At 34.8% G+C, this 25,895-nt stretch overlaps 1 protein-coding gene across 8 annotated transcripts in view; it reads left to right on the top strand.

Annotated features, from left to right (window-relative positions):
- The window catches only part of KLHDC1 (kelch domain containing 1), a 124,648-nt gene that overhangs the window by 51,632 nt on the left and 47,121 nt on the right, over nt 1–25,895 (top strand). For 6 of the 8 annotated variants that reach the window (XM_037834941.1, XM_037834945.1, XM_037834944.1 and 3 more), the window contains 8 exons: nt 5,346–5,424; nt 7,696–7,779; nt 10,741–10,836; nt 11,302–11,360; nt 13,498–13,610; nt 15,069–15,141; nt 19,337–19,421; nt 21,256–21,308. In XM_037834941.1, coding sequence (XP_037690869.1) covers nt 5,346–5,424; nt 7,696–7,779; nt 10,741–10,836; nt 11,302–11,360; nt 13,498–13,610; nt 15,069–15,141; nt 19,337–19,421; nt 21,256–21,308 — 642 coding nt within the window. Of the gene's footprint in view, nt 1–5,345; nt 5,425–7,695; nt 7,780–10,740; nt 10,837–11,301; nt 11,361–13,497; nt 13,611–15,068; nt 15,142–19,336; nt 19,422–21,255; nt 21,309–21,734; nt 22,100–25,895 lie in introns of those variants that run through there. The other 2 variants (XM_037834949.1, XM_037834943.1) reach the window with 2 other exon arrangements.

Genomic DNA, 25,895 nt, shown 5'->3' with positions numbered 1-25,895 from the left:
AATTTTCTCAGCCACTGGATTACTGCCTTTTGTCTCAGAGCTCTCTTAGTTCTGCTCTTGACTTGACGTGTCCAAATTGCAGTTCTTTGAAGCTTTCTGTATTGGGCTTAGATTTCGCTGATCTCAGGAGTTCCACGTTTTCATGAGTGTTGTATGAAGTATGCCCAAAGACAGATTGCTCTGTGGTGTCCAGTCCACGCAGTTCCTGGCTTTTTACCTACTTTCCTGGAGGAGTAACTAAAACTTACAGCTCACCAGTCTGCCATCTTGCCCCGCCTCTCCCTGGCTAATTTCTTACTTCCCCAGTTTTTTTTAAATAATAATAAAATATGCAGTACTCTTTATTTTAAATTCCATGTAGTCAACTGATTCTCACAGATTACTTTCATTGATTTTGCCAAATTCTTGTACCCACAGCCAACCTGTGATTGCAATTCAACCATGAATGATGAATGTGGTAATTTACATAATACAGATAGCAATAGGTCTAAATGACCTCAAAGCATAGACAATAGTAAAATGTAGTAAGATAATTAGGAAGGGATGAGTTTCGAGTATTTATTACCTTTGTTGTTTTTTTTAATTTTTTATTAGAGAAGTTTTCGGTTTACAGAACAATCATGCAAAAAATACAGGATTTCCATATACCACCCTACCACCAACACTTGCATCGGTGTTGAAGATTTGTTACAATTGATAGCACTTTTTCTGTAAATCTATTTTTTAACAGTAGTTACATTTGTTCCAGTTGATGAAGATTTTCAAAGGAGTGCTATTACCACTGTCCATAGTTTACATAGGGATATTTTTCTCCGTACTCATGACCTCTTATTATTATTATTTTCATGTGTGTCTTTATTTTATTACTCATCTACCCATATACTGGATAAAGGGAGTGTCAGTCACAGGGTTTTTCTAATCACATGGTCACATGATAAAAGCTGTATAGTTATACAATCATTATCAAAGATCAAGTCTGCTGGATTACAGTTCAACAATTTCAGGTATTTCCTTCTGGCTATTCTGATACACTAAAAACTAAAAAGAAATATCTATGTAATGAGTCAGTAGTCATAATTATTTGTCAAATCTTGATTTCTCAATTATACCTCTTCCCTCTTATTTGATCATTCTCTCAATCATCAGGGATATCTGTTTAGCCCAGTTTTTGATTTTGTTATTTGTCTTTTTGTTGTTGAGTTGTTAGATTTCTTTACAAATTCTGATATTAAACCCTTGTCATACTGCTCCAGGTTACTCTCTCCTGTCCTTTCCTTTCAACCTGAAGAACTCCCTTTGGCATTTCTTGTAGGGTAGGCCTTTTGGTGACTAACTCTGCTTTTGTTTATCTGTGAATATTTTAAACTCTCCCTTAGTTTTGAAAGACAGTTTTGCCAGATGAAGAATTTTGGGCTGGCAGTTTCTCTCTTTCAGTATGTTAAATATCGTACCACTGCCTTCTCACCTCCATGGTGTCTGATGAGAAATTGGCTGTTAGTCTTACTGAGGGTCCTTTGTATGTGACAAATCATTTTTCTCTTGCTGCTTTCAGAATTCTCTCTTTATCCTTGGCATTTGACATACTGCTTCATATGTATCTTGGAGTAGATCTGCTAGGGTTTATCCTTTTTGGAGTCTGTTGCACTTCTTGGACATGTATATTTATGTCTTTCATAAGAGTTGGGGCATTTTCAGCTGCTATTTCCTCAAATATTCTTTCTACCCCCTTTCCCTTCTCATTTCTTTCTGGGACTCCTGTGATGCATATAAGGTATGTTTCATGCTGTCACAAAGGTCCCTTAGGCTCTGATCATTTCTTTCTGTTTTCTCTATCTGTTCTTACAACTGTGTGATTTCAAATGTCCTCTCTTCTAGTTTGCTAGTTCTTTCTTATGCCTGTTTAAATCTTCTGTTATATACTTCTAGTGTATTTTTAATCTCCTTTATTGTATTTTTCATCCCCATATGTTTTGTTATGCTCCTTTTTTTAAAATTCAGTTTTACTGAGATATATTCACGTACTATACAGTCATCCATGGTGTACAATCAGCTGTTCACAGTACCATCCTATAGTTGTGCATTCATCACCCCAATCTATTTCTGAACATTTTCCTTACACCAGAAAGAATAAGAATAAGAATTAAAAATGCAAGTAAAAAAGAACACCCAAATCATTCTCCCATCCCACCCTATTTTTCATTTAGTTTTTGTCCCCATTTATCTACTCTTCCATCCATACGCTGGATAAAGGAAGTGCGATTCACAGGGTTTTCACAATTACTCTGTCATCCCTTGTAAGCTACATTGTTATACAATTGTCTTCAAGAGTCAAGGCTACTGGGTTGGAGTTTGATAGTTTCAGGTATTTACTTTTAGCTATTCTGGTACATTAAAACCTATAAAGTGTTATCTATATAGTATGTAAGAGTGCCCACCAGAGTGACCTCTTGACTCCATTTGAAATCTCTCAGCCACTGAAGCTTTATTTCATTTCATTTTGCACCCCCATTTTGGTCAAGAAGATGTTCTCAATCCCACAATGCCAGGTCCAGATTCATCCCCAGGGAGTCATATCCTGCATTGCCATGGAGATTTATACCCCTGGGAGTCAGGTCCCATGTAGTAGGGAGGGCAGTGAGATCACCTGCCAAGGTGGCTTAGCCAAAAAGAGAGGGCCACATCTGTATGCTCCTTTTTAAGCTTTTTATTTCTTCTTTTTGTTCACACCTTGTCTTCTTAATATCCTTTAGCTCTGTATCCATATTCAGTTTATTTCTATACATGTTTTCCTTCACCTCCTTGAATTGATTTAGAAGATTTGTCTAAACTTCTTTGATTAGTTGTTCCAAATTCTGTGTTTCCTCTGAAGTTTTAATGGGTTCCCTTGAATGAACCATATCTTTCTATTTTTTAATATGGCTTGTGATTTTTCTGGGCATTTGATTATTTTGATGTGCTAACTTTGAAAATCAGTTTCTCCCTCTAGACTAGGGTTTTATTGTAGAGTGACTGTGTGTTAAGGCTCTTCTTCAATGCTTGGTCCAGTTTTATTCTGAACCTTTAGAACCATCTATGTTTAACTTTCAGATTTTCTCAGATTTGCTGCACCTGTTTCTTGCCCTGGACATGTAGTGCATCTTTTAAGTTTGCCCTATTATGTGCAACTGTTTGACCTTTAGTAGATTTCCTTTCTTCTGTTCCTTCTTTTGGAATCCTGGGCTTTTCTGTTTGTTTTTCTGTAAATTTTCTTCCCCAGCAACTATGATTTTCTCAACTGCTCTCTCTTACTCAGTACCACCTTTTCCCTATAGCTTTCAGTCCTGGGGTACACCCTGCCTTATGGCAGTTCAGGTTTTTTTGTTTGTTTTGTTTTGTTTTCTTTTTGCTTCAGGTAGCTTTTATCTATGGAGCCAAATGGGATCATCTTCTACAAGGGAGTCAGATGAGGTTAGTATTGAAAATGGCCTGATTTTTGCAAGGGTGCATGAGTGATTAGAGATCAGTTTGGGTTTGTGGACCACTTGACAAAAGTTCTAACATGGGCCTCTTTCATTTCCTAGGCATCATTTTGCCTTCACTTTTGGGGCATATTTTCACTGGATGTAGAAATTTGGGTTGGCAGTTGTTTTTTTTTTTCTCAGCAGTATAAAGATTTTATTCCATTGCCTTTTGACCTTCATTTTTCTGAGAAGTTTACCATCATTTGTATTTTTCTTCCCTCGTATATGATATATCTTTTTTTCCTGGCTTTACCTTTATCTGTTTGTTTTTGGTTTTCAATGATTTTATTAAAATGTGCCTGTATGTAGTTTTCTTTGTTTTTATCCTGCTTGGAATGTGTTAAACTTCTTGGATTGGTGGGTTGATTTCTTTCATTACTTTTGGAAAGTTCTTAGCCATTATCAAATATTTCTTCTACACATTTCTTTTTATCCTTTCCTTCTGGGACCACTATTACATGCATGTTAGACCATTTGATATTGTCCCATGGAATTGGATTTGCTGCTTCTTTTTTCTTCTGTGTATATTTTTTATTGACCAATTGATCCATCATTTTCATTGCTGTGCCCCAGTTGCTTTTAATCCTTTCTAATGAGTTCTTTATTCCTATCCTATTTTTCCTTTTTAGTTTGTTCATTTAGTTCTTTTTCATGTTTCCACGTCTCTCCTGAATTTCCTCATTTCTTCTTGCATGTTGTCTACCTTTTTTCCACTAGTGTTTTTATCATAGGTGTTTTAATGCCCCTGTCTGATAATTCCAATATCTGGGCAATCTCTGGGTCTGCTTATATTGACTTTCTTCTCTTGATCATGTGTCACATTCTTTTTTCCAATTTGTGTGTTTTGTAATTATTTTATTCCTGACATTGTATATATAAGAACAGCAAACATTAGGGTAAATTATATTTCTCTCCAGGAAGGGAAGTGTCCTTCCCTTCTTCTTCTTTTCAGGCCACTATATTGAGAGTTGAATCAGTTTGATGCATAATTGATCCGGGTTTGGGCTTTTCTGAAGTTTTGTTTGATTTGGTTTACCTTTGGCTTCAAATGTTTTGATGCAGGATCAATATTTTCCTTCTGTAGGGATTCATTGTAAGCATTGAAGATGAACTAGAAATTTTCAGCTGTTCTTCACAGCCGAGTTATTACCTCTCAGAAAGTTAAGAGATCTTTCCCTGTTTTATAGCTTGATCACCAGGTTTTTGTGTCACCCACGAGCTCTCTTTGCTCTTAAATCCCACCTCATGCTTTCTGTACCTTTCAGCCTTTCACCTCCTCCTCTACCCTTGGAGAGCTCTGCACTCTATGAAAGCTTTGCATGCCTTTGAGGTGTTTCTTTTAGCTCTCCTGCCCTGATCCCAAACCTTGGTAGTTGAAAGCTCAGATTTTCTCAAGGAGGGGTTCCTGAGCACTCCTCCTCTCCTCCTCACTTTGGTGACTAAACCTCAGCACTCATTGAGGACTGTCAAATTATTGAGTGGGTTAAACTTTCTTTGTGATCAGACTCCTTAAAATTCTAATTTTCTGTGTCAGCCTACAAATGACTGTTAAAAATTCAGATGGCTTCTTTTTACAAACTCTATGCAGAATCTTCTTCTTACTGCTATTTCACCACAGATGAAAGCAGCCGTAGGTCTCTGCTCTCCTATTGAAGACTCATCATTTTCTTGAATTTAGTTCGTTTAGATTTCTTTATTCCCTCAACTCTTTGATGTTTTTTTAAAGTATGATTTTGTAGTTCTCTGGCTTGTTTGGGTTGTTAGAGTGAGAGAAATGATTTATTGCAACTTTTTACAAATGAACTGGAAGCAGACCTCCTAAAGTGTTTCATTTTTGTTTTTCAGGTTAATATATTTTGGTGGTTATGGGTGTAGGAGACACAGTGAACTCCAAGATTGTTTTGATGTTCATGATGCATCTTGGGTAAGAGCAAATCACTGTTTACATTTTCTCTAATTTATAGCCTTCAAGTACTTAGACATAATGAGACCAGTCTTTCTATTTTTCTCTAATTTATAGCCTTCAAGTACTTAGACATAATGAGACCAGTCTTTCTATTTATAGCCTTCAAGTACTTAGACATAATGAGACCAATTTGCCATAAGTGATAGCATAAAAATTGTGTTTCTTCTCTTTTAGATTTTTATCTAGTTGGAAATGTTAGCCATCATGGCTACTGGCAGAGTAATCTCTTTTCATCAGTGATCACTTATAGTTGCTTCTATTAGGGAGACAAAAGAAACATTGGGACAACTCAGAAAAGTTTTGTTCATATTTAGCCATAAGGGCTATTACCTACATATACCTTCTTCTGAATATGTCCACTATAACTATTCATTGCTCGGATTGGCCTGTCTCACTCTCTGAATGAGTTGGTAGTGATATTAACTTTCCTACGTATTCTTACTGGATAGAGAATAAACCATTATTAATGAATGAAGTAATGAATTTCAAAAATGAAATATTTTTAAAACTAGCAATCCCATCACTAAGATGCCAAGTAACTCTTTTCAGTTTTATTTTCTATAGTATATATTAATATTATATATTACTAATGTAAATATATATGTACCATTTATTGTATCTCTTTGCATATGGGCATTTAAAAAATTCTTCATATTTCTACATAGTGTTTGAGTTTTTACAATGAAATAGTTTTAAATCTTTGTAATTTAAAGTATTACTGTTCCAGTTTGCTAATGCTGCTGGAATGCAAAACACCAGAAATGAATTGGCTTTTATAATAGGGGGTTATTTCGTTACACAGTTACAGTCTTAAGGCCATAAAGTGTCCAACATAACACGTCAGCAATCAGGTACCTTCACTGGAGGATGGCCAATGGTGTCTGGAAAACCTCTGTTATCTGGGAAGGCACGTGGCTGGCGTCTGCTCCAAAGTTCTGGTTTCAAAATGGCTTTCTCCCAGGACGTTCCTCTCTAGGCTGCAGTTCCTCAAAAATGTCACTCTTAGTTGCACTTGAGATATTTGTCCTCACTTAGCTTCTCCAGAGCAAGAGTCTGCTTTCAATGGCTGTCTTCATACTCTCATTTGCAGCTCCTGTGCTTTCTTCAAAGTGTCCCTCTTGGCTGTAGCTCCTCTTTAAAATGTCACTCCCAGCTGCACTGAGTTCCTTCTGTTTGTCAGCCCATTTATATGGCTCCACTGATCAAGGCCCTGAATTGGTGGGGCCATGCCTCCATGGAAATATCTAATCATAGTCATCATCCACAGTTGGGTGGGTCGCATCTGCATGGAAACACTCAAAGAATCACAATCTAATCAAAACTGATACATCTGCCCACACAAGATTACATCAAAGATAATGGCGTTTGGGGGGACATAATACATTCAAACTGGCACAATTACTGATGGTTTTCAGGGAATGTAACTTATCTTAATTGTATCTAAACTATTTTTAACTCATTGGTAAAATCACTCACTTTTTCTTCTCCTTAGTATGGTGAATTAAGTAAATGAACATGCCCTGAAGTTTCTGGAGTGAAAGTAGATTTTTTTTTGGTTTAGTTTCTAAACTAAATTGCTTAGTTTACTTGACTTGTTTGACAAGTCTTGACAAAAATAAGTGATGTATTTCTGACATAAAACAAAATTGGCACACAGATAAGTTAGAGTACTGATAAGGGATTTCAGTAAACTAGAAGATGCTAAGTACAGTATAACTGCTAAATCTCTGCCTTGCTGACAGTTTTATTTCTTAAAAGATAAAAAAAATGAGGGAGCAGAAGTTTGGACTATAAAGAGAAATTGATTGATGAAGGAGAAGTGAGTAGAACTTTTTGGAGAAAAGTACTATGGCCCCCTAAAGCTTATTATAGCAAAGATTAGGAGTTCTAGGCATGTTCTTAAGGCAAACAGGTTTCACAGTGAAATATTACGTCCTCTGCAATTTGAAGAGGACAATCCTTGAAGAAATTGGGAGATGGTCAATGCACAAAATTCTTACTCATTCCAAATGATTACTTTGAGAAGAAAAGTCACCAGCTGATTTACTACTGATCTGAAGACCACACTTTATGAAGTACTGGTACATGCATCAGCTTTATGATTATGGTAACACTTAATTCTGTTAAGTGTAAAGGTGTTTATTATTTCACCAGTAAATATGTAACTAAAATATAATAATAGTGTACAATTATAAGAGCTTTTAAATATTTAAATAATTTCTGTTTTAGGAAGAGCAGATATTCTGGGGATGGCATAATGACGTCCATGTATTTGACACAAAGACATGGACTTGGTTTCAACCAGAAATTAAAGTGAGTATTATAGAAAGTTAGCTTTATATTATTTGATATTTTAAAAAATTATTTTTTTTTACTAGCATGCGAATTTTAGTAATTGGTTTGAGTCACATACATAGTAGCTCTCTTGAATACTGCTATCAATGCTGTTTTTTTAAAAATCACATCTTTTTTTTCAGATAAGCTAAGGTTTTCTAGAACAGATCTTTTCAAAAGGTGCCATCATCATTTTTTATCCACAAGTGTCATACTCTGATTTAATGAAACCTTTTTTTCAAAAGTTCTTTTATAACAAAAGTCCATGATTTAAAAAATCTCATGCTTTACAAACCCTTGAAATCAGAGCTACATGCAGTTATAAGCATGACAGAAATATATTGTCAGGATTTTTCTAGTGACCAAACAGAAATTCTAATTATTTTAAGCAAAGATGAAATTTGACAGCTGGAAAACATATCGGAGTGACTCACATAGTGGAAGGAAGCACTGCAGGGACCAGGGCCTCAGAAACTAGAGCAAGTTACTCACTACCATCCCAATAGTTTCCATCTCTCTTTGCCTGCAGGTGCCTGGCTTCCTTCTGTTCTACTGCAGATCAGCTGATTTATTAAGCCCTGGCTACACGAACAGTTCTTTCTATTGATGCTGCATTCTCTCAATGTCTATATATTGTCCTAGAAAAGAACTCTGGCTCTTGTTGGGCATATGCCCACTCCTTACATCAATCCCTGTTGCCACAGGCCAACTGGCAGGCCAGAGTCACAAGCCCATCCTTAGAGAGGCAGAGTATTGTGATTCATAAGCTCACCAAAACTGCACAGAATGGAATGCTGAGCAGGCAGAATACACTGTATATTAATAATGCATAAATGACTAACATTTTTTGCAGTCCGTCTTCTGTGAGGGCAGTGATGGGAGGCTCTGTGCAAAATAGTAAGTATTATAAAGGTTGACCCTTCTCAGCTTCCTCTTTTTCCAGGCAGTGAATTTCAGGTTTCCAGTGCTCTTCTCTTTCTTCACCCCATTTCTAATTTTAGAATTTATCAAATTTCATTCATCTATATTATATCAGTCATTGAATCTTCTTCAACCAGCATTTGAACTTTAAGATTTGTGTCTTTTATTAATAAAATAAAAGGATTTTACTTCTGGTAAAATAATTTCGTGTCAGCTAGCAGGTGAAGAGAAATATTAAGACTGCATCTTCTGAAACTAGTCCTGGTCTTTCAGTCCCTTTAACCCTCTACATCTTTAGAGAATGAACAAGGATCTAGGGCTTTTGAAGGCATATTTTTAGAATGTGCCCCTGAGAATAAAGGAGCTGAAGTAGTTTCTAATCAGTTCTTTGGACTTTAGGTCTTTCCCTGCCTCATTTTCTCTCTCCTTACTTTAATACATTTCTTCCCTTCTTTGGTTCTAACAGCTTTACAGGCACATGACACTATTTTAGTTAGTATTTAACAATATTTTCACTGTAATTTCCCTAATGATACCTTTAAATAAATTCTGTGTTGCTTATGTGAAAGTTTTTCTGACGTGATTGCAGCTGGAATCCATTCTCTTTATTTTTCAGAGATGCCCTTCAGTTACTTCATTATTCCCAAATATCTGCATCCAAAGGCAAGGCAGTGTGGTAGACAGGTGTTGAAGTTGAGAAAACTGGGTTTGCCTTCTAATTGTACCTTAAAAGAGCTGTATGTTTTAGATAAGACATTCAGTGTTTCCTCTGTAAAATCATAGGGTTGACTGTTTTCCTACATGGGGTTCTTGCCCAGATAGGAGCAACAGTAATAATAGGGCTCTTTGATTATTTTCAGTATTTCAAAAAGCCTAATAAACATTGTGCATTATTTGTACAGTTAGGCACACGGGCTAATGAAAATGTAATTTCTTTGTTTTTGTTTGGAATTATATTAACTCAGTTTATTCAGAAGCTTTGTATTTGATAAGTAAAAAAAGGAAAAATTAGATATTTGTTTCATAATAAGTGTGGTATGTATGGTAGGCAGAATTTTTCCAAACTTTTAGATTAGGGATGGGGTAGTAACAAAAATTGTTTTATTGAAACGATTCTAATTTATTTAAGTGTTCCATAGGTAATATCATGATTATTTCTTACCATGAAGACCTCAGCACAGTTATCCTGAAATGTTGAGGAAATTATGGTAGTAGATGTAGAGCTTAAATTTCCTATGCCCACTTTCGCGTAGTCAAAGAGCAGAAAACATTGTTTTTTTTTTTTCAGAAATTAGAATGAAATACATACACATCAGCACTCACTCAGAACATATGGAAATTATGCAGAAGAGTATTCCTTCAAATCCTATCCATTCATCTATCGATTATACCTTTCTTTTCCCACCAATTAAAAACTTCTCTGAATCAAAGATCTGCTAGATTTTTTCAAAGAACTAGTACAGAGAAGTGTTATCAGTAAGGTTAAGGGTTTTAGTAAGAGTTTAACTAACTCTTTAGTAAGAATTCAGCAAGCCACTGTCTGGCTTAAGTCAAGACTAAAATTATTATGGTGGAATTCGAAGCACCAAGTTTTGGGGCACAGATTTAATGTTTTTATCTTCTCTGAGATCATCACACAGTACCTTGCTCACTCATAATGTTAACCATGTGTGTGGGTGTGGATGTGTGGATGTGACAGGGAAACAGAGAGAGAGAGACTTTTTTTAATTTGAATTTTTAAATCTTTCAAGCTAAAATTTGCATGAAGTCTTACTTTGCCAAAATGTGCCAGCATTTAAACAAAACACTTAAAAAGCAAAGATGGGGGAGAATAAATTTCATTCTTGAAGAGTTGTATTTGACCATAATTAGTACTAGTTACACTGAAATTTTTGCCTTAGGGTTTTTAATTGAATTACATAGATAAAAGTAACTTAGCAGTCAAGTATTTCTCCTACTGATTATAGGAATATGACTTTATTATAGATGTTTCAAGTCTTTTCATTCTATTTTGTTCTGATCTGCTTGCAGGGTGGAGTTCCACCACAGCCACGAGCCGCGCATACATGTGCAGTTCTTGGAAATAAGGGCTATATCTTTGGCGGACGTGTTTTGGTTAGTATTTTTTTCAGTGGAAAAGGTATTTTTATATCTGGTACTTATAAAAATGTATCATCTGATATTGTGGACCAATTGAACATTCAAAAAGCTAGAGATAGAAGTAGCATTCAATGGTAACTTTTATTTATCTCCTCCCCAAACAGACAGACAGGAGCAACCACAGATTATTATAAATTATATTTTAAGGAGGCTAAGCCTTCACTTCTGTGCATTATCAGAAAAGCTTAATTTCTTATCATCTAAGACCTGTTAGGTTAAAAATCCTTTCTTCCTTTTCCCTTTCACACGTGAATTTAGTGGCTTTATGTTAATTTTATTAATGCTTAATTTTGTTTCTCAATATATAAACCTCTGATGTTAGGTAGATAGTCCATTTTAAATCTGAACTTATTTTTAAACCAAAATTTTAGCTCATGAAAGATGTAAAACACTGACCTATTTAACACCCTTCTATTTTAGCAAACTAGGATGAATGATTTGCACTATCTAAACTTAGATACCTGGACTTGGTCTGGAAGGTAAGTTTGAAATCTAAGTATATTTTAAGCTATAGGCGTTTCTCTGTGTATGTGTGTTTTAGGCCATGATCCAAATTTAACTCTCTGAAATTGAAATGGTAATTTTTTTTCTCCCAGATTATATGTCTTAGCAGAGAATATACAGATTTAAGTACAGAGCCTGTTTTTAAACCAAACTATGAAACATAAGAGTTCTAGTAGTAGTTGAAAATTGATTAGATAAAAGTACTGGTATTCACTGATTATGAAAAAGTTCTAAATATTCTTTAAGGACTGGTCAGTAGAAAAAATGAAGGAGAGGTTGAATGAGATAATGGAGCAGGTAAAAGATTTTATTTGTGGCTCATAGTGTATATTTGACAATAGAATAAACATGTTGAGTTATCAATTCAGCTATTCATGTATTGAGAAGGAAGCAAAGGTTATATATTATTCTAGAGTATAGATACTATTAAAATAAAACCATGGAAGTGCCAGAAGAAAATGTAGCAGACTATCTTTAAAATTTTGGCATAGAAAAATCTTTTCTAAACATGATATATTTCCAAAATTCGTAAGTGACAAGACAGATTGATAAGACCACTTAAAAATTAAATATACAAGTAATATTTAAAAAGAAAACTGGAAAATACAAACAAAAAGCAAACTGGAAGTAGTAGTTCTACAATTCTACAATTTTTGACAGAGAGGGTTAAAATCCACAAGAACTCTGAAAATCATTACGAAAAAGATAAGTAATTCAGTAGAAAAGTAGACAAAGAATATGAACAGGCAATTCATGGAAGAAATGCAAATAGGCAAAAAAATTTTAAAAAAAGATGCCAACATCACACATTATCAAAGAAGTGGAAATAAAAGTAATAGTTTTCACTTAGATAAATTAATGATAATGACCAGGGTGTGCTAGGATGTCAGAGCACTTTTAGTGAGAGTGTAAATTGGTGCAATTTTCTGGAAGTTAGTCTAGCAATATGCTTAAAATTCAAAGGGGAACTGCTACTTTAATTCAGAATTTCTCCTAAGACAATAATTGGACAAACGTGTTTGTGTGCATGTGTCCGCACATGTATATGCACACACAAACACAGATGTTTATTGCAACATTATTTATAAAAACAAACAATTGAGACTAACTCTCATGTCCATCAGTGGGGACTGTTTTAATCATGGTACATTTGCGTAACGGGCTGCCATGCTTCCATTGTTAAAGGAAACTATACTCCATGGAAATATTCTAGAACATACCAGTTGTGTGAAAAAAGTTACAGAACAGAATATATGATCTCATTTATGTATTTTTCATAAAATGTTTATATATGCAGTAAAATCTGGAAAGATATACCAAATTATTATTTCTTATTGCTTGGGGATAGGATTATAGGAGAAATCTCCTTTTTAAAAATATTTTTGTGGTTGTTAATGTGTTTCTAACTAAACTGTCTCCCATAATCAACCAAAACCATAAACGTGTTTCCATTTTGGAAAAAATAAATTACCTCTTCCACAAATGGTCCATGTGTCTTCCCACCTCCTGAATTAAACTTTTATGCTTCTAACGTGCTAATGTTTGTATTTCTTTTTTATGTTTTAAGAACAGGATAGTACTTCTTTGAAACCTTTAGAGGTTTATACTGGATCTGGAATGGCTTGCACACTTTTTTTGAAGTTTGGGTAGATAACATCTTCAGGGGAAGATAATGCTGTGAGAAATTCTACAAGTAGACCAAAGTTAAAAAAAAAGAACATAATTACTTTGGGAAAATTGGCTGAAAACACAAAATTAATCATGAAAGAACAGTAAAAAGTTATAGTCCTGAAAATAATTATGTTGAAAAACCAGAGGAAGGATGTTGACTAATCAACAAGAATGTTGCTGAAGATGCATTGTGAATTAACTGGGAGTTTGACATTTTTATTTTCATTCTGTAATCTGGGGTCATACAGGGGGGAAAGAAATTGTTTAAATTCTTCTAAGTATTTAAGAATTTTTTCATATTTGAATTTAAAAGGGATTGATGAAATCAACGTTTTTTAAAGTGCTGAGGGCATTTTTTCCCTTTATAATCTGAGATGATCAAACACGTTTTATTTTGACTAACACAGTGTCTTGATTTTTCTATTTTTTACCTTGCCATAGGATTCCTGTTAATGGAGAAAACCCAAAACATCGGTCATGGCATACTTTAACCCCAATAGCTGATGATAAGCTTTTCCTATTTGGTGGACTAAGTGCAGAAAATATTCCATTAAGTAAGTCAGTTAAAGTTTAGCCTATAGTTATATCATTCTTTTTTCTTGCTTATATTTGGTATGTAAAGTGTCTTCCTTTTTTTTCTGATCTTATTGTTTGCATTTCTCTCCAAATACATGCTCACATTAAGAATTAGAAGTAGAAGATGTCTTTGCTTTTGTACCCTTGGCTCTCTGTGTTTTTCTGTTTCCTGGTTATAGAGAAAAGGAAGGGTGATTGAACCTAGGTGAATTAAAGTCCCTTTCAGCTTTCATATTCTGTGATTCTGTGTCCTCTTGATTTTTTTTATCCAGATACTTATACTTGTAGGCTGAGATGGGGCTTAGAAGAGCAGCCTTTTCCAGAAAGCTCTGGAAACATAAGGTGGGAAGGCCAGTTGCTTCTTTTTTTTGCTCCAAAACTATAAAGGGAAAGTGCTTAGCTAGAATGTTTAAACTGTTGCCACTGCTGATCCCAATGACTGGAGTTTTGTACTGCAGTTTTTCTTCCAGCAGTGAAACTGTGGCATCAAGATAGACAAATGACCAAGAATATCGACTTCTTTGTTTGACCTGTTGAATGTTTTGTATTATCTTAACTCAGAAGTTTTTTATGACTAGAGATGTTTTCACTATGAAACCTTTTATGCAATTAATTACGTTTATGTAATTTTGAATATAACATCTTAAACAATTGTTTATTTTTGAAGAAAATTTATTGCGCATCAACTGCATCTGGCAGTCTGCTGGCCGCCAAACAACCAACCAAACTCCAGAGGTTCTTCTGACTGGAGAAAACAGCAGTTCCTAGTAGGGGAAAAAATTAGCTATTCTTACAGATACTTCTCCAATTTGTGTGATATTTTAATTAAAAGATACTTGAAGACTTACCAAAAATCAGAATAAGTACATTTCATCAAGGGTTGCTTAACATCATATCTTTATGAGGGTCTAGCCTTTAATTCTTATTGGCTGTTTGGTCATTGACCTATGGTAAATTACATTTCCTAACTCTTAGTCTGATCAGTTTCCTCCCTTATATATTCAACTTAACATGTATTTGTATGGGTATTAGATGATAAAAAGGAATTATTTGTAATTTTGTTGACTGTGATAATGGCAACTGTGGTCATGTTAAAAAAAAAAAAGTCCAGTTTTTTTTTTAACACTGCATAATGAAATATGTATGGGAGAAATGATAAGAGATCTAAAATTTGCTTTTGGATAATTCCACAACAAGATTAACATAGGCGATAAAATGGAGAATGTGTGGCAAAATCTTGATAGTTGTTGAATCTGGGATATGTGAGAGTTAATTTTCTTGTTCACTCTACTTTTGTTTATATTTGAAAATTTTTATGATGAAATATGCACACATACAAAAGTTAGTAGTATAGATGTAGCATGGTAAATTTAGAAAAAGTTAAACTTTGATCCTAAAGACCTAATCTTAATTTCTGAACTGTCATAATATTGCAGGTGATGGTTGGATTCACAATGTCATAACAAATTGTTGGAAACAACTTACACATTTACCTAAGACAAGACCCAGGTAGGTCTAGAAGTTGACAAATAGTAAAATAGTTAAGAATTTTTAATAAAGAATATTTTATTTATATTTAAAATTTAAATTTATAGTGTTTGCCATTAAAACCATAAACCATCAAGAAGGATATCTTACAAATAAGCTGGATATTACATAAAAGTAGATTTAGTTATTATTTTAATTATATGATTTTTAGAAATGATCAATCCATTTTTCACACATATGTGCATATTTGACAATGTTATTATTTTAGATAAATGCATGATTTTCTGATAAATTTTAAAAGGCTAAAATAATTTAAAGTTTAGTATAATGTTAGTATTTTCAATAATTAGACAAGAGTGGGGTTGGCTTTAGTTGTAGTTATTTCAAGCACTTCAAGTAATTAATTGGAATCATTTCAGGCAATTTATTGAGGAAATTTGCTTTCATGATGATTCGGTAGATGGCAAATTATTTTTTTAACATAATCTATTCATTAATGTGTGTATTTTTTAAAGAAAGTATTAGCCTTTTGTGGTATATTATAGGATAAAAATTATAGAAACAATATATTATTAGACTATGAAGAAAGCCATATTAGTACTGTAATTCTTACTTTTCTGAATTTGATTGAATAGTATAATAAAGATACCTGCTTAGGAAATTCAAATCATTATAATCATTATAGTCAGTAATAGATTTTGTTCTTTTTTGGGCCATGTATTTCAGATTTTTTTAATTGCAGTTTCTTTATACTAGTGTAAAGTTGATTTAAGATATGTATTTTTGTTATTTAATAAATAGCCATTAAGTAGCTTACTTGAAAAAACAGGTTGAAAATATTTAGGCTATATATCTATATTAATAGCTATGTTAATATGTATATTAATATGAAAAACACATTGAGTCTTGATAATTACATATATGATTATTACATTTTCATGTGTAAAAGTTTGTCAGAATGTATTATTTTAACAGTTCTGGATTTTCTGAAATACATATATATGTTTTTAATTTAAAGACTTTTATTCTAAGATATGAGAGCCCAGAGTTCTAGTCCTTGTTCTCCTACTACGTAGCTTTGTGACTCTGGGAAAGTCACTTAAAGAAGCTGAGCGTCAAGTTCTTCATTTGTAAAATTAATGAGTTGGACTAGATAAGCTCTTAGTTCTCTTCCAATTCTTTGATTGTATAAATGCATTAATTATAGATGATAGTGGTTGTAAAAATGTTTTATTTTTAAATTGTTCCTATTCTGTATTTCAACCCTTAATGTGTAATTATAGCAACATAATTATTATCAATAATTTACTGGTTAGAAGATTTATGTAAAGAGATTTCTTTTAATTCACCTGATATGTCATGTAAATAATATGCTTTATTAGAATGTTTAGGTGATAAGTTTAGAGCAGCTGTGAGAGGACATAAACTGTCAGTCTATAGAAAAAACATCAGGTTGCAAGCTAGATGTCACCAAAATCGAGGCAGGAAAGGCTTTCCAGTGTTCTTCGAAGATGAAGTCCAGGCAAGAGTTTCCCTAAGACAGATAAAACAGAGGCAGATCTATCTTCAGGTATGAGGTGAGGAGGAGAACAGGTGGGATACAGTTTAGTGTAAGGAGAACATATGTGTTATATATACTAATTTTTTAAATGAAAGTGAGAATTTAGTTAACATCTAAATGCATTTTGTGTAAACTTTTCCAAGTTATCATTTGAAATATAACCTGCCCAATTCTCATAACTCTACAGCATATTTTCTCAATGTCAGCACTGTTGACATTTTTGGACCAAATAATTCTTTGTTGTTGGGGGTATCCTGTGCATTGTTGGATGTTTAACAGCATCTGTAGCCTTTACCCATTAGATGCTAGTAACACCTCTCCCCCAACTTGTGACAACCAAAAATGGCTCAGATATTGTCAAATGCCCCATTGGATGCAAAATTATCTCTGGTTGTGAACCACTGTTTTAGTGTAGCACTTTCTTTTCCAGAACTCATCTTAAAATCTATTATTGGTTGAAAAGCCATCTAAAGCCATATCTGACAACCCGTACAGATGGTTGTCAGCAAGGACCTTTTTTTATGTGTCTGTAAAAGATGTCTGATAAAATATTAGTATATAGAGCCTTACATACTCTTGAATCCTGAGTATTGCCAAATTACACATAGCCTTCTCTCCAGGAAGTTGAGCTAATCCTTCCCATAAATGACAGCATTCTTTTCATTCTATCTCCTTTTCCCAATCCCTCTTCCAATCCCTATCCCCAACCTTACAACATAATCTGGGTTCTCACTGAACATGTGTAACAATTTATATTCTAACATATGAGTTGGAGAATTGGGCAGAGTATTTCCCAAACAAAATCTCTAATGACTCAGTTCTATCCTGGGTCCCAAGTGTGTTTGCCATTGAATGTGTACATGATTGTTTGAAGAAAGTAAATTTGGTTTAATAAATGGTAAATAATCCCACTCACTGTTTGCACTTGTGAAAATTAAATAAAAAGGATTAATGTACTAAAAAACGTCATGTGGTGATAAAATAAGTGATATGTATAATTGTTTTGGACATCTGTTGCTTCAGAAATTTGGTCTATTAAGAAAAGTTATCAAAGTACTCTCAGAGTCAAAGCAATGACTTTGTAAAACTCTTAATTTATCCTCTAATATTGAGAAATTCTGCATGTACTTTTTTTCTAAGAGTAAGAGCCTCCTGAAATATTGAGATTTTTAAAAGCATAAAACTATTCTTGGTAAATAATGTGAAATTGGAGGTGGATATGAGTTATCAGACCATTTCTAAAAGAACATTAGATGCTCTACTCTTTTATGAAAGAATTTGTATATTTAATCACTAAATAAATTATGTTGGTATTTTATGTTTGCTTTTGTTACTCAAAACTTTTGAGGGCCTACTGGGTACAGAACACCATTTTAGACATTTTTAAAGGGAAGCATAAAATGTTATTACTTAAGTTCCAGTGGTTCCATGGTGTGTTGGTAAACAGTTAACAACCTGCTTTCAAAAAAAAAAAAAAAGCCCTAATTTGTAGCGTTTTTTATTTCCAAGGTGTTAATTTTCCTACCACGGCCAATTTCAAATTGCCAATTATCAATGTGGTATCACTGAACATAGAGTTGGGAAGAGATAAAATATATCGGCTTCAGCTAGCTAGTAAGCTTGTTCCAGCTTACCACTTTGGCAATTTCTGACCTCAAGGGAGCTAGAAGACACACACATCAAACAATTAAAGTATTATAGGGAGTAGTTTATCTTCAAATGTAAATTAGGAGAGTGTAAATTGAATACATAAATGGTAAAGGGGTGCTGAGCAGAGATGCTCTATCAAAGCCAGTTTGACTGGGTATTGGAACACTTCCTGGGGTGGGGCGCAGGGGGTTGAGCTTCTTTTTAAGGACCTGAAAGAATTATCATTCTAAACTTAAGAAACAGGGTGAGCAGAAACCTACAGATAGATACAAGCTTTCCTCTTAGGGGAAGCAAGTAAACTTGACTAAAGTTGAATGTTCATTTGTGAAGAGGCAAGAATTAAGATTTGTGAGAAAAAAGAATAGCTGTTGATCATGAATATTATATTAGGAAAGGAGGTTCATGGTAGCACAGATGCTTTCTGATCGGGAAATTTCATGGTCAAAAACAATATTTGAAAAATATTATGTGTTGGCTGTAAGTAGCTGGGAGAAATTAGAGATAGAAAAAGTAGGAATTTATGATGGTATTCTGTACCCAGGGTCGTGAGTAGTGTGACCATAAAAATGTAAAAGGAGTGCCATATTGGATTTGTCAGGTGATGGGGAACAGAGAGTAGGAAAGAAAAGAATAAAAAATCATGAGATCTGTCACGTTGCAGATAGTAGTATAAAATTAGGAAAGGGGCCTGTTTCAGCAGTAAGCTTATTAGTTCCTTTTTAAACAGAAATATTGCAGTAATAATATCTATGAGATTAGAAGAAGGTTGAGAGGGGTTGTAATAGAAAGAGCTTTTGGGTATCATCTTAACTGAAGCAATATAATTCAGTGAACCCTAGAGGAATTTTTAAAATCTAACTGTTTAAGGATATGCCAAAGGTTCAAGTTGAATAATGCCTCTTTGAAATAGATTAAATTTTAGAGTGTACTATTTAGAATTGATTTAAATGTAATGTACATTTTTTCTTTGAAGTATTTCACTCTGTTTATAATTGTCAATCATAGGTTATGGCACACAGCCTGTTTGGGAAAAGAAAATGAAATAATGGTATTTGGTGGGAGCAAAGATGATTTACTTTCTTTGGATACAGTAAGAATATATTATATCTAAATATTTCATTCGAGTAATTGTGTTATTTAAACTAAATGACTATTCAACAAGACTGTTGTGATTCTAAATTGTAAAGTATGGATGAGCATGAAGATTAACATTCAGAAAATGTGACTTTTATGAAGCATTTTAGCATATTTTGGATTTACAAATCAAAATAAGTCTATTAATTCCATTAGCCAAATTATTAAGAGCTTTTAAAGAATTCACTCCTCTTTTCTTCTTTTCCTTTTCTCTTTAAACCTATCCATAGTATGGGTGTTTATAATTTTATTGAATTAAAATATTTATACACAATACTTGATACATAAAAATATTTTATATAAATTACTAAGCATAATAATTAAACAAATACCCATGAAACTTGCTGCCCAATTTAAGAACTAGAACACCACCAATACTGTTGAAGCTACCTGTGTATTCCTTCTGAATCTCACCCACTAGCTTCTCCCCTCTAAAGGAAACTATTTTGTTGACATTTTAAAAGTATATTTTCTTTTGATTTTAAACCTCTTTTGCCACTATATCACCTAGTTATTTTACACTTGAGTTTAAAGCATTCTAACTTTAAAATCCAATAAAAATAAATTTAAAGGGATGAATGAGTAGCATTTGGAGAGTAGTGTTCTTTTACTCCTAGCAGCTTGGGAAATTCAGAGCAAGGTAACAACCCGCATACCCTGTATACAAGGGGACAAGTGTTCAGGTTTATTTGCACTGGTTTTCATAGGACACTTGGAAGAGCAGGAAAGACTCTAAGATGATAGGGCTGGGAGATAATGAACTATAGTCTGACCAAGAGACACCATCTCCCATTCATCTCTTCAGGCACACTTATCTCCAGTGTGGCAAACCCTGAAATAAGGTGGCTTCTCTCTAAAGAATTTGGTCTATTTTGTAGTTTTGGGGCCTCCAATGGAAACATTATCAGTTATGTATATCAGAAGTTTTAGGACTGTATTTGACTGTGTATTCAGTGTATCAAGAAAAGCTTAAAACAGCAAGTTTGCATTTAATTAACTGCAAATTTTTTGGGTTGGCTTCTCTTTCTTGAGACTATAAATTTTTGTTCAGGATACAAAGTTTATTATTAAAGTAAGAAATTATGAAATTCTGAAGAACTGTTTGAAAGGATTAGGGAAATTTTCTGCTGACTCTACTACAGCATGAACTTTTAGATAAGGGAATCATTATTCAAAAAATCTTTCAGACCAGATATTGGGAAGAACTGTGAGGATCACATTATAGATTACATTTCCTGTATTTCTAAGTTACATATTTTTTAAATTTCAATTTATTGGAAATCAAAGTGCATATAATTAATGTTTTAAGAGACTTGTCAGCTGCCAAGCAAAGGCATGAAAAAAAAATCTGTGATTTTCAAATTAAAAGTTCCGAGGGAATACAGGGAGCACCTGGAAAAGGAAGGCAGGATAAAGGAGAGATTTAAAAATTAGAGATATGTGAAAGAAAAAATGCTGCTTAAAAAACAAAAAAGTTTGAAAGCCACTACTGCCATCTTTTTGAACTCATTGTTCTAAGAAAAAAACATATTTCTGATTTTTAAATTTGTAGTTATTTGGTCTACAGTTGACTAAACATTTGGTCACCAAGTACCCAAAGTTTAGCCAAAGCACTTATGTGTGTTTCTTGTATGTTTGTGTGTGTATGAATAGTTAAGAGATTTATTTGCTGCTTTACATAATTTCTTTTAAATTTATAAAATAAAAAACATTCAATTATTAATGTATTGTCATTTTATCAAAAATCCTGAATAAGTCTTTCATATTCTATCTTTTTTTATGTTCATTAGGGTCACTGTAATGATCTATTGATCTTTAAAACACAGCCTTATTCACTACTCAGGTAAGCAAATTCATATGTCTACATATCTATGCAATTAATGTGTAATAATTTCTTCCTTTATTTTTGGGGGAAGAATTATAATATTTTCCATGTAGTTTATTACTTGAATTCCAGAAAATATTTACATCTTCCTAAGAATATAATATTTATAATGGCGAACCATACATCAGTATGATTTTTTTAAAATTAAAAAAGTCACATTTTTATTAATAAAATTGCATTTGGTTCATATAATAATACTGAACATACTGTGTTTCCTTGATTCTAAGCCTTGCTTTTTTCACATTTTAAATTTTCTGAAATCAGAATGAATCTAATAATAGACATACATATATATGCATTGAATGTGGTAGAATTTCTTGGTGGTGTAACTTATAGTGTCTTAGCTCAAATATTCTTGCTCTAAAAGAAATATATTTTATACAGTGCTTAATGGGAGGATTGTGGAAGAACCCTCTATTTTCTGCCTGTGATAATTGGGAGGAACTATTTGAACCAAGTAGAAGTTGGCAGTGAACAAGTAGGAGTATTCCATGCAGTGAGAATAACATTGATGAGGACAAGTTGGGGGAGGAGGTATGACATGCTGTATTTCAAGGACTATACTGTAACTTCCAGATGTTCTACATTTTTGCACCACTTGAAAACCACTGGAGGTGCTCAAACTGGACCTTCTTTTTTTAAATTTTATTTTGAAATAAATTCAAAGTTATATGAACAGTTGCAAAAACAATACAAACCCCATAATCAGAACTCCAGCATACCCTGACCCCCCTCCCCTGATACCCCGATCCGCCAACTTTAACGTGCTGTCACACTGCCATTTCTCTTTCCCTCCCTCCATCCCTCCCTCCCTATCTATCATCTGTCATCTATTGCTCTGTCTTCTGAACATATGAGAGCAAGCTGCATACATCCTTGAACAAACACTATAATTCACTTATACAATTCCCATGAACAAGTTTTATGCAATCCCATTAAGCGCAGCTAAGAAGTTCAAGAAATTCAACACTGATAGAAAGCTTACATTCTATATTTCCTTTTTTTTTTCCCTTATGTCTCAACTGTGTCCCTTTGAGCCTCCTATCCTCCATCCTCAGATCCCATCCAGGATCATCCTTGGCATTCAATTGTCATCCATTTAGACTTTTTTTTTTTTCCCAATTTTGGAAACATATATACAGCCTAAGTCTTCCATTCCACCCCCTCCCTAGCATTCCATTAGTGGGATTAATCACATTTAGAATGTTGTAATGCTATCACCTTTGCACCATCCATTACTAGAAATTTCCCTTCGCCTCAAACAGCAACCCTACACTCATTTCTTAATTCCCCATTGCCCCTTCCCCCACTTCTCGTAACCCATACTCTACTTTTCATCTCTATGGTAATATTCTCTGATAATTTCTTTGTGTTTACTGTGGGGCTTAAAATTAACCTCTTAAATCCATAACAATCTTGTTTTTCTTTATTACCAATTTAGCTTCAGTAGGACCCATAAACTATGTTCCTATACTCCTCCCTTCCCCCACCCTTACATGGTTCTTGTCAAAAATTACATATTTTACATTGAGTCCATAACCACTGATTTGTCATTAGAGTCTGTGTATTTTATATCATGTAGGAAGTAAATAGTGGAGTTACAAATAAAAAATTACTGACTTCTGTTTGTATTCCATTGTGATCAGAGAATGTGCTTTGAATATATTCAATTGTTTTTTTTTTTTTTTTAATTTATAGAGGCTTGTTTTATGTCCCAGCATATGGTCTGTTGTAGAGAAAGATCTGTGATCACTAGAGAAAGATGGGTGTCCTGGTGATTTGGGATGTAAGGTTCTGTATATGTCTGTTAAAATTCTCTATCTCTCTCTCTCCTTTCTTTGTTTCTCTGTCGGTAGGGCTCCCTTTAGTATCTGAAGTAGGGCAGGTCTTTTATTGGCAAACTCTCTCAGCATTTGTTTGTCTGTGAAAAATTTAAGCTCTCCCTCAAATTTGAAGGAGAGTTTTGCTGGATAAAGTATTCTTGGTTGGAAATTTTTCTCTCTCAGAATTTTAAATATGTCATGCCACTGCTTTCTCACCTCCATGGTGTCTGCTGAGTAGTCACTACTTAATCTTATGTTGTCTCCTTTGTATGTGGTGAATTGCTTTTCTCTTGCTGCTTTCAGAACTTGCTCCTTCCCTTCAGTATTTGACAGTCTGATCATAATATGTCTCGGAGTGGGTTTATTTGGATTTATTCTATTTGGAGTTCGCTGGACATTTATGCTTTGTGTATTTATATTGTGTAGAAGGTTGGGGAAGTTTTCCCCAACAATTTCTTTGAATACACTTTCTAGACCTTTACCCTTCTCTTCCCCTTCTGGGACACCAATGAGTCTTAAATTTGGATGTTTTATTTTATCTGTCATATCCCTGAGATCCATTTTGATTTTTTCGATTTTTTTCTCCATTCTTTCTTTTGTTCTTTCATTTTCTGTTCTGTGGTCCTTTAGGACACTGAGTCGTTGTTCAACTTCCTCTAATCTTGTATTATGAGTATCCAGAGTCTGTTTAATTTGGTCAACAGTTTCTTTTATTTCCATAAGATCTTCTATTTTTTTATTTACTCTTGCAATGTCTTCTTTATGCTCTTTTAGGGTCTTCTTTGTGTCCTTTATATCCTATGCCATGTTCTTCTTCATGTCCTTTATATCCTGTGTCATGCTCTTATTCTTTGATTGTAGTCTTTGATTAATTGTGCCAAGTACTGTGTCTCTTCTGGTGTTTTGATTTGGGTGTTTGGGATTGAGTTCTCCATATCATCTGGTTTTATCATATGCTTTAAGATTTTCTGTTGTTTTTGGCATCTTGGCATTTGCTTTGCTTGAAAGAGTTCTTTCAAGTTGTAAAAAAATACCAATCTAATTTTTCAGATTTACAACTGGTGGCGTACACTTTCTCTAACTAACCAGCAGATGGCGTCTGCAAGTCACCTATTACACTCAAGTCAGTTCTCCTCAACTTTGTCTTTGTGGTGTGTGGGGAAATGATTCTTGTGGGGTTCAATTGGTGAACTCAGTTTGGGTGTATTGTTGTTGCTGTCCGCCCTGAATGTGAGGCATGTGTCTGGGTGGTTAAGGAGGCAGGGCAGCTTTAATAATCAAACCTCCCAGGTGTTCCCAGAGATTCAAGGCTGTTGTAAGAGTCTAAGCCTTCATTTCAGTTTTGCCCCAGATTTTCTCTGCTGCTGACCCACAAGTCCCCGGCATTGACGTAGCATCCCTGGGTTTTCTGAGCAGGCACCCCTTCTCAGCAGTGATCTTTCAGGACCTCTTCTGAGGGAAGGCTGTGCTACGTCACAAGTGTGCGCTGTCCCTCAAGGGAAGCCCCGGGCCACTGGGCCGTGCAGGGGCGCTCCCAGCCTGATGCAAAAATGGCTGAATGGGGCATCTCGACCCCCCCCCATTTTCGCACGGCTCCACCTTCCCAGCTCCAGGTCAACTAGCTGTGTATGCACCCAAGGCCACTGTCCATGGCCAGTATTGTGGCATGTGCGCAGTGGCGTGGAATACACTCCCCGTCACATTGGGTTTCCTGGCACGGCTCTGAGCTGTGGGTATGGCCCCGGTCAGGAGTGTCTCCAGCCCACCGGGGAGCCAGCTATAAGCAGTGTGGTTTCTTGTTTTGGCTCCCCTCTGCCCCCCTGGCCCTGAGGGAATCAGCAGCAGTCTATCCTCCATGCCAGACACCGAGAGGTTGGCACAGCCCGCTCCTGCCGTGCTTCACTGCGCAGTTCTCACCGTCATAACTGCAGCCACTCCTGGGTGTTTTGTTTTTTTTTTTAAAAAGAACTAGTCTGTCTCCAAACGCCAACCCCTGGTTTCCCCACACTGCAGCGTGGCTGCAGGACTTTCAGCCGGCTTATTCACTCATTTCAGAATGCAGACTCCCAGTTTCACCAAGTGCACGGTCCCTGTGGTTTTAGCAGACCTTGTCCAGCTGGTGCATCACTGAAACTAGCGTTCTGGGTCACTTTCTGGTTTTTATCTAATATTTTTCACAGCGGTATTTTTTTGCCCTGTCTCACCTAGCCACCATCTTAGGTTCTCCCAGATGGACCTTCTTGAGGTTTTTCTTAAGTGTTCCTTCTCATAGTGCATTGGTCCCCAAACTTGTCTGGACAGTAGAATCCCATGAGGAGCTTCAAAGCATATTGATGCCTGTGCCTCAACCCTTGTATTAGTTAGGGTTCTTTAGGGAAACAGAATCAACAAGAGTTATCTAAATATAAGATTTTCTAAAAGTGTCTCATGCAACTGTGGGGATACATGAGTCCAAATTCCATAGGGCAGGCAGCAAACTGGCAACTCCAATGAAGGTGTTTGATGAACTCCTCAGGCAGCGAACTGGCAATTCCAATGAACATGTTTGATGAACTCCTCAGGAAATGCTTCACTGGCTAGCCAAAGAAGAAGTGAAGGTCTTCTATCTGTCTTGCTTAAAAGTCTTCAACTGATTGGATTAAATACAGCTGATTGCATTCTCTCATTGTGGAAGATATGCCCTTCATGGATGTAATCAGTCACAGCTGCAGCCAATTGACTG

Source organism: Choloepus didactylus, chromosome 4, assembly GCF_015220235.1.
Source record: "Choloepus didactylus isolate mChoDid1 chromosome 4, mChoDid1.pri, whole genome shotgun sequence".
In the NCBI taxonomy this organism is placed as follows: Eukaryota; Metazoa; Chordata; class Mammalia; order Pilosa; family Megalonychidae; genus Choloepus; species Choloepus didactylus.
This window is presented reverse-complemented; position numbering and strand designations above follow the sequence as displayed.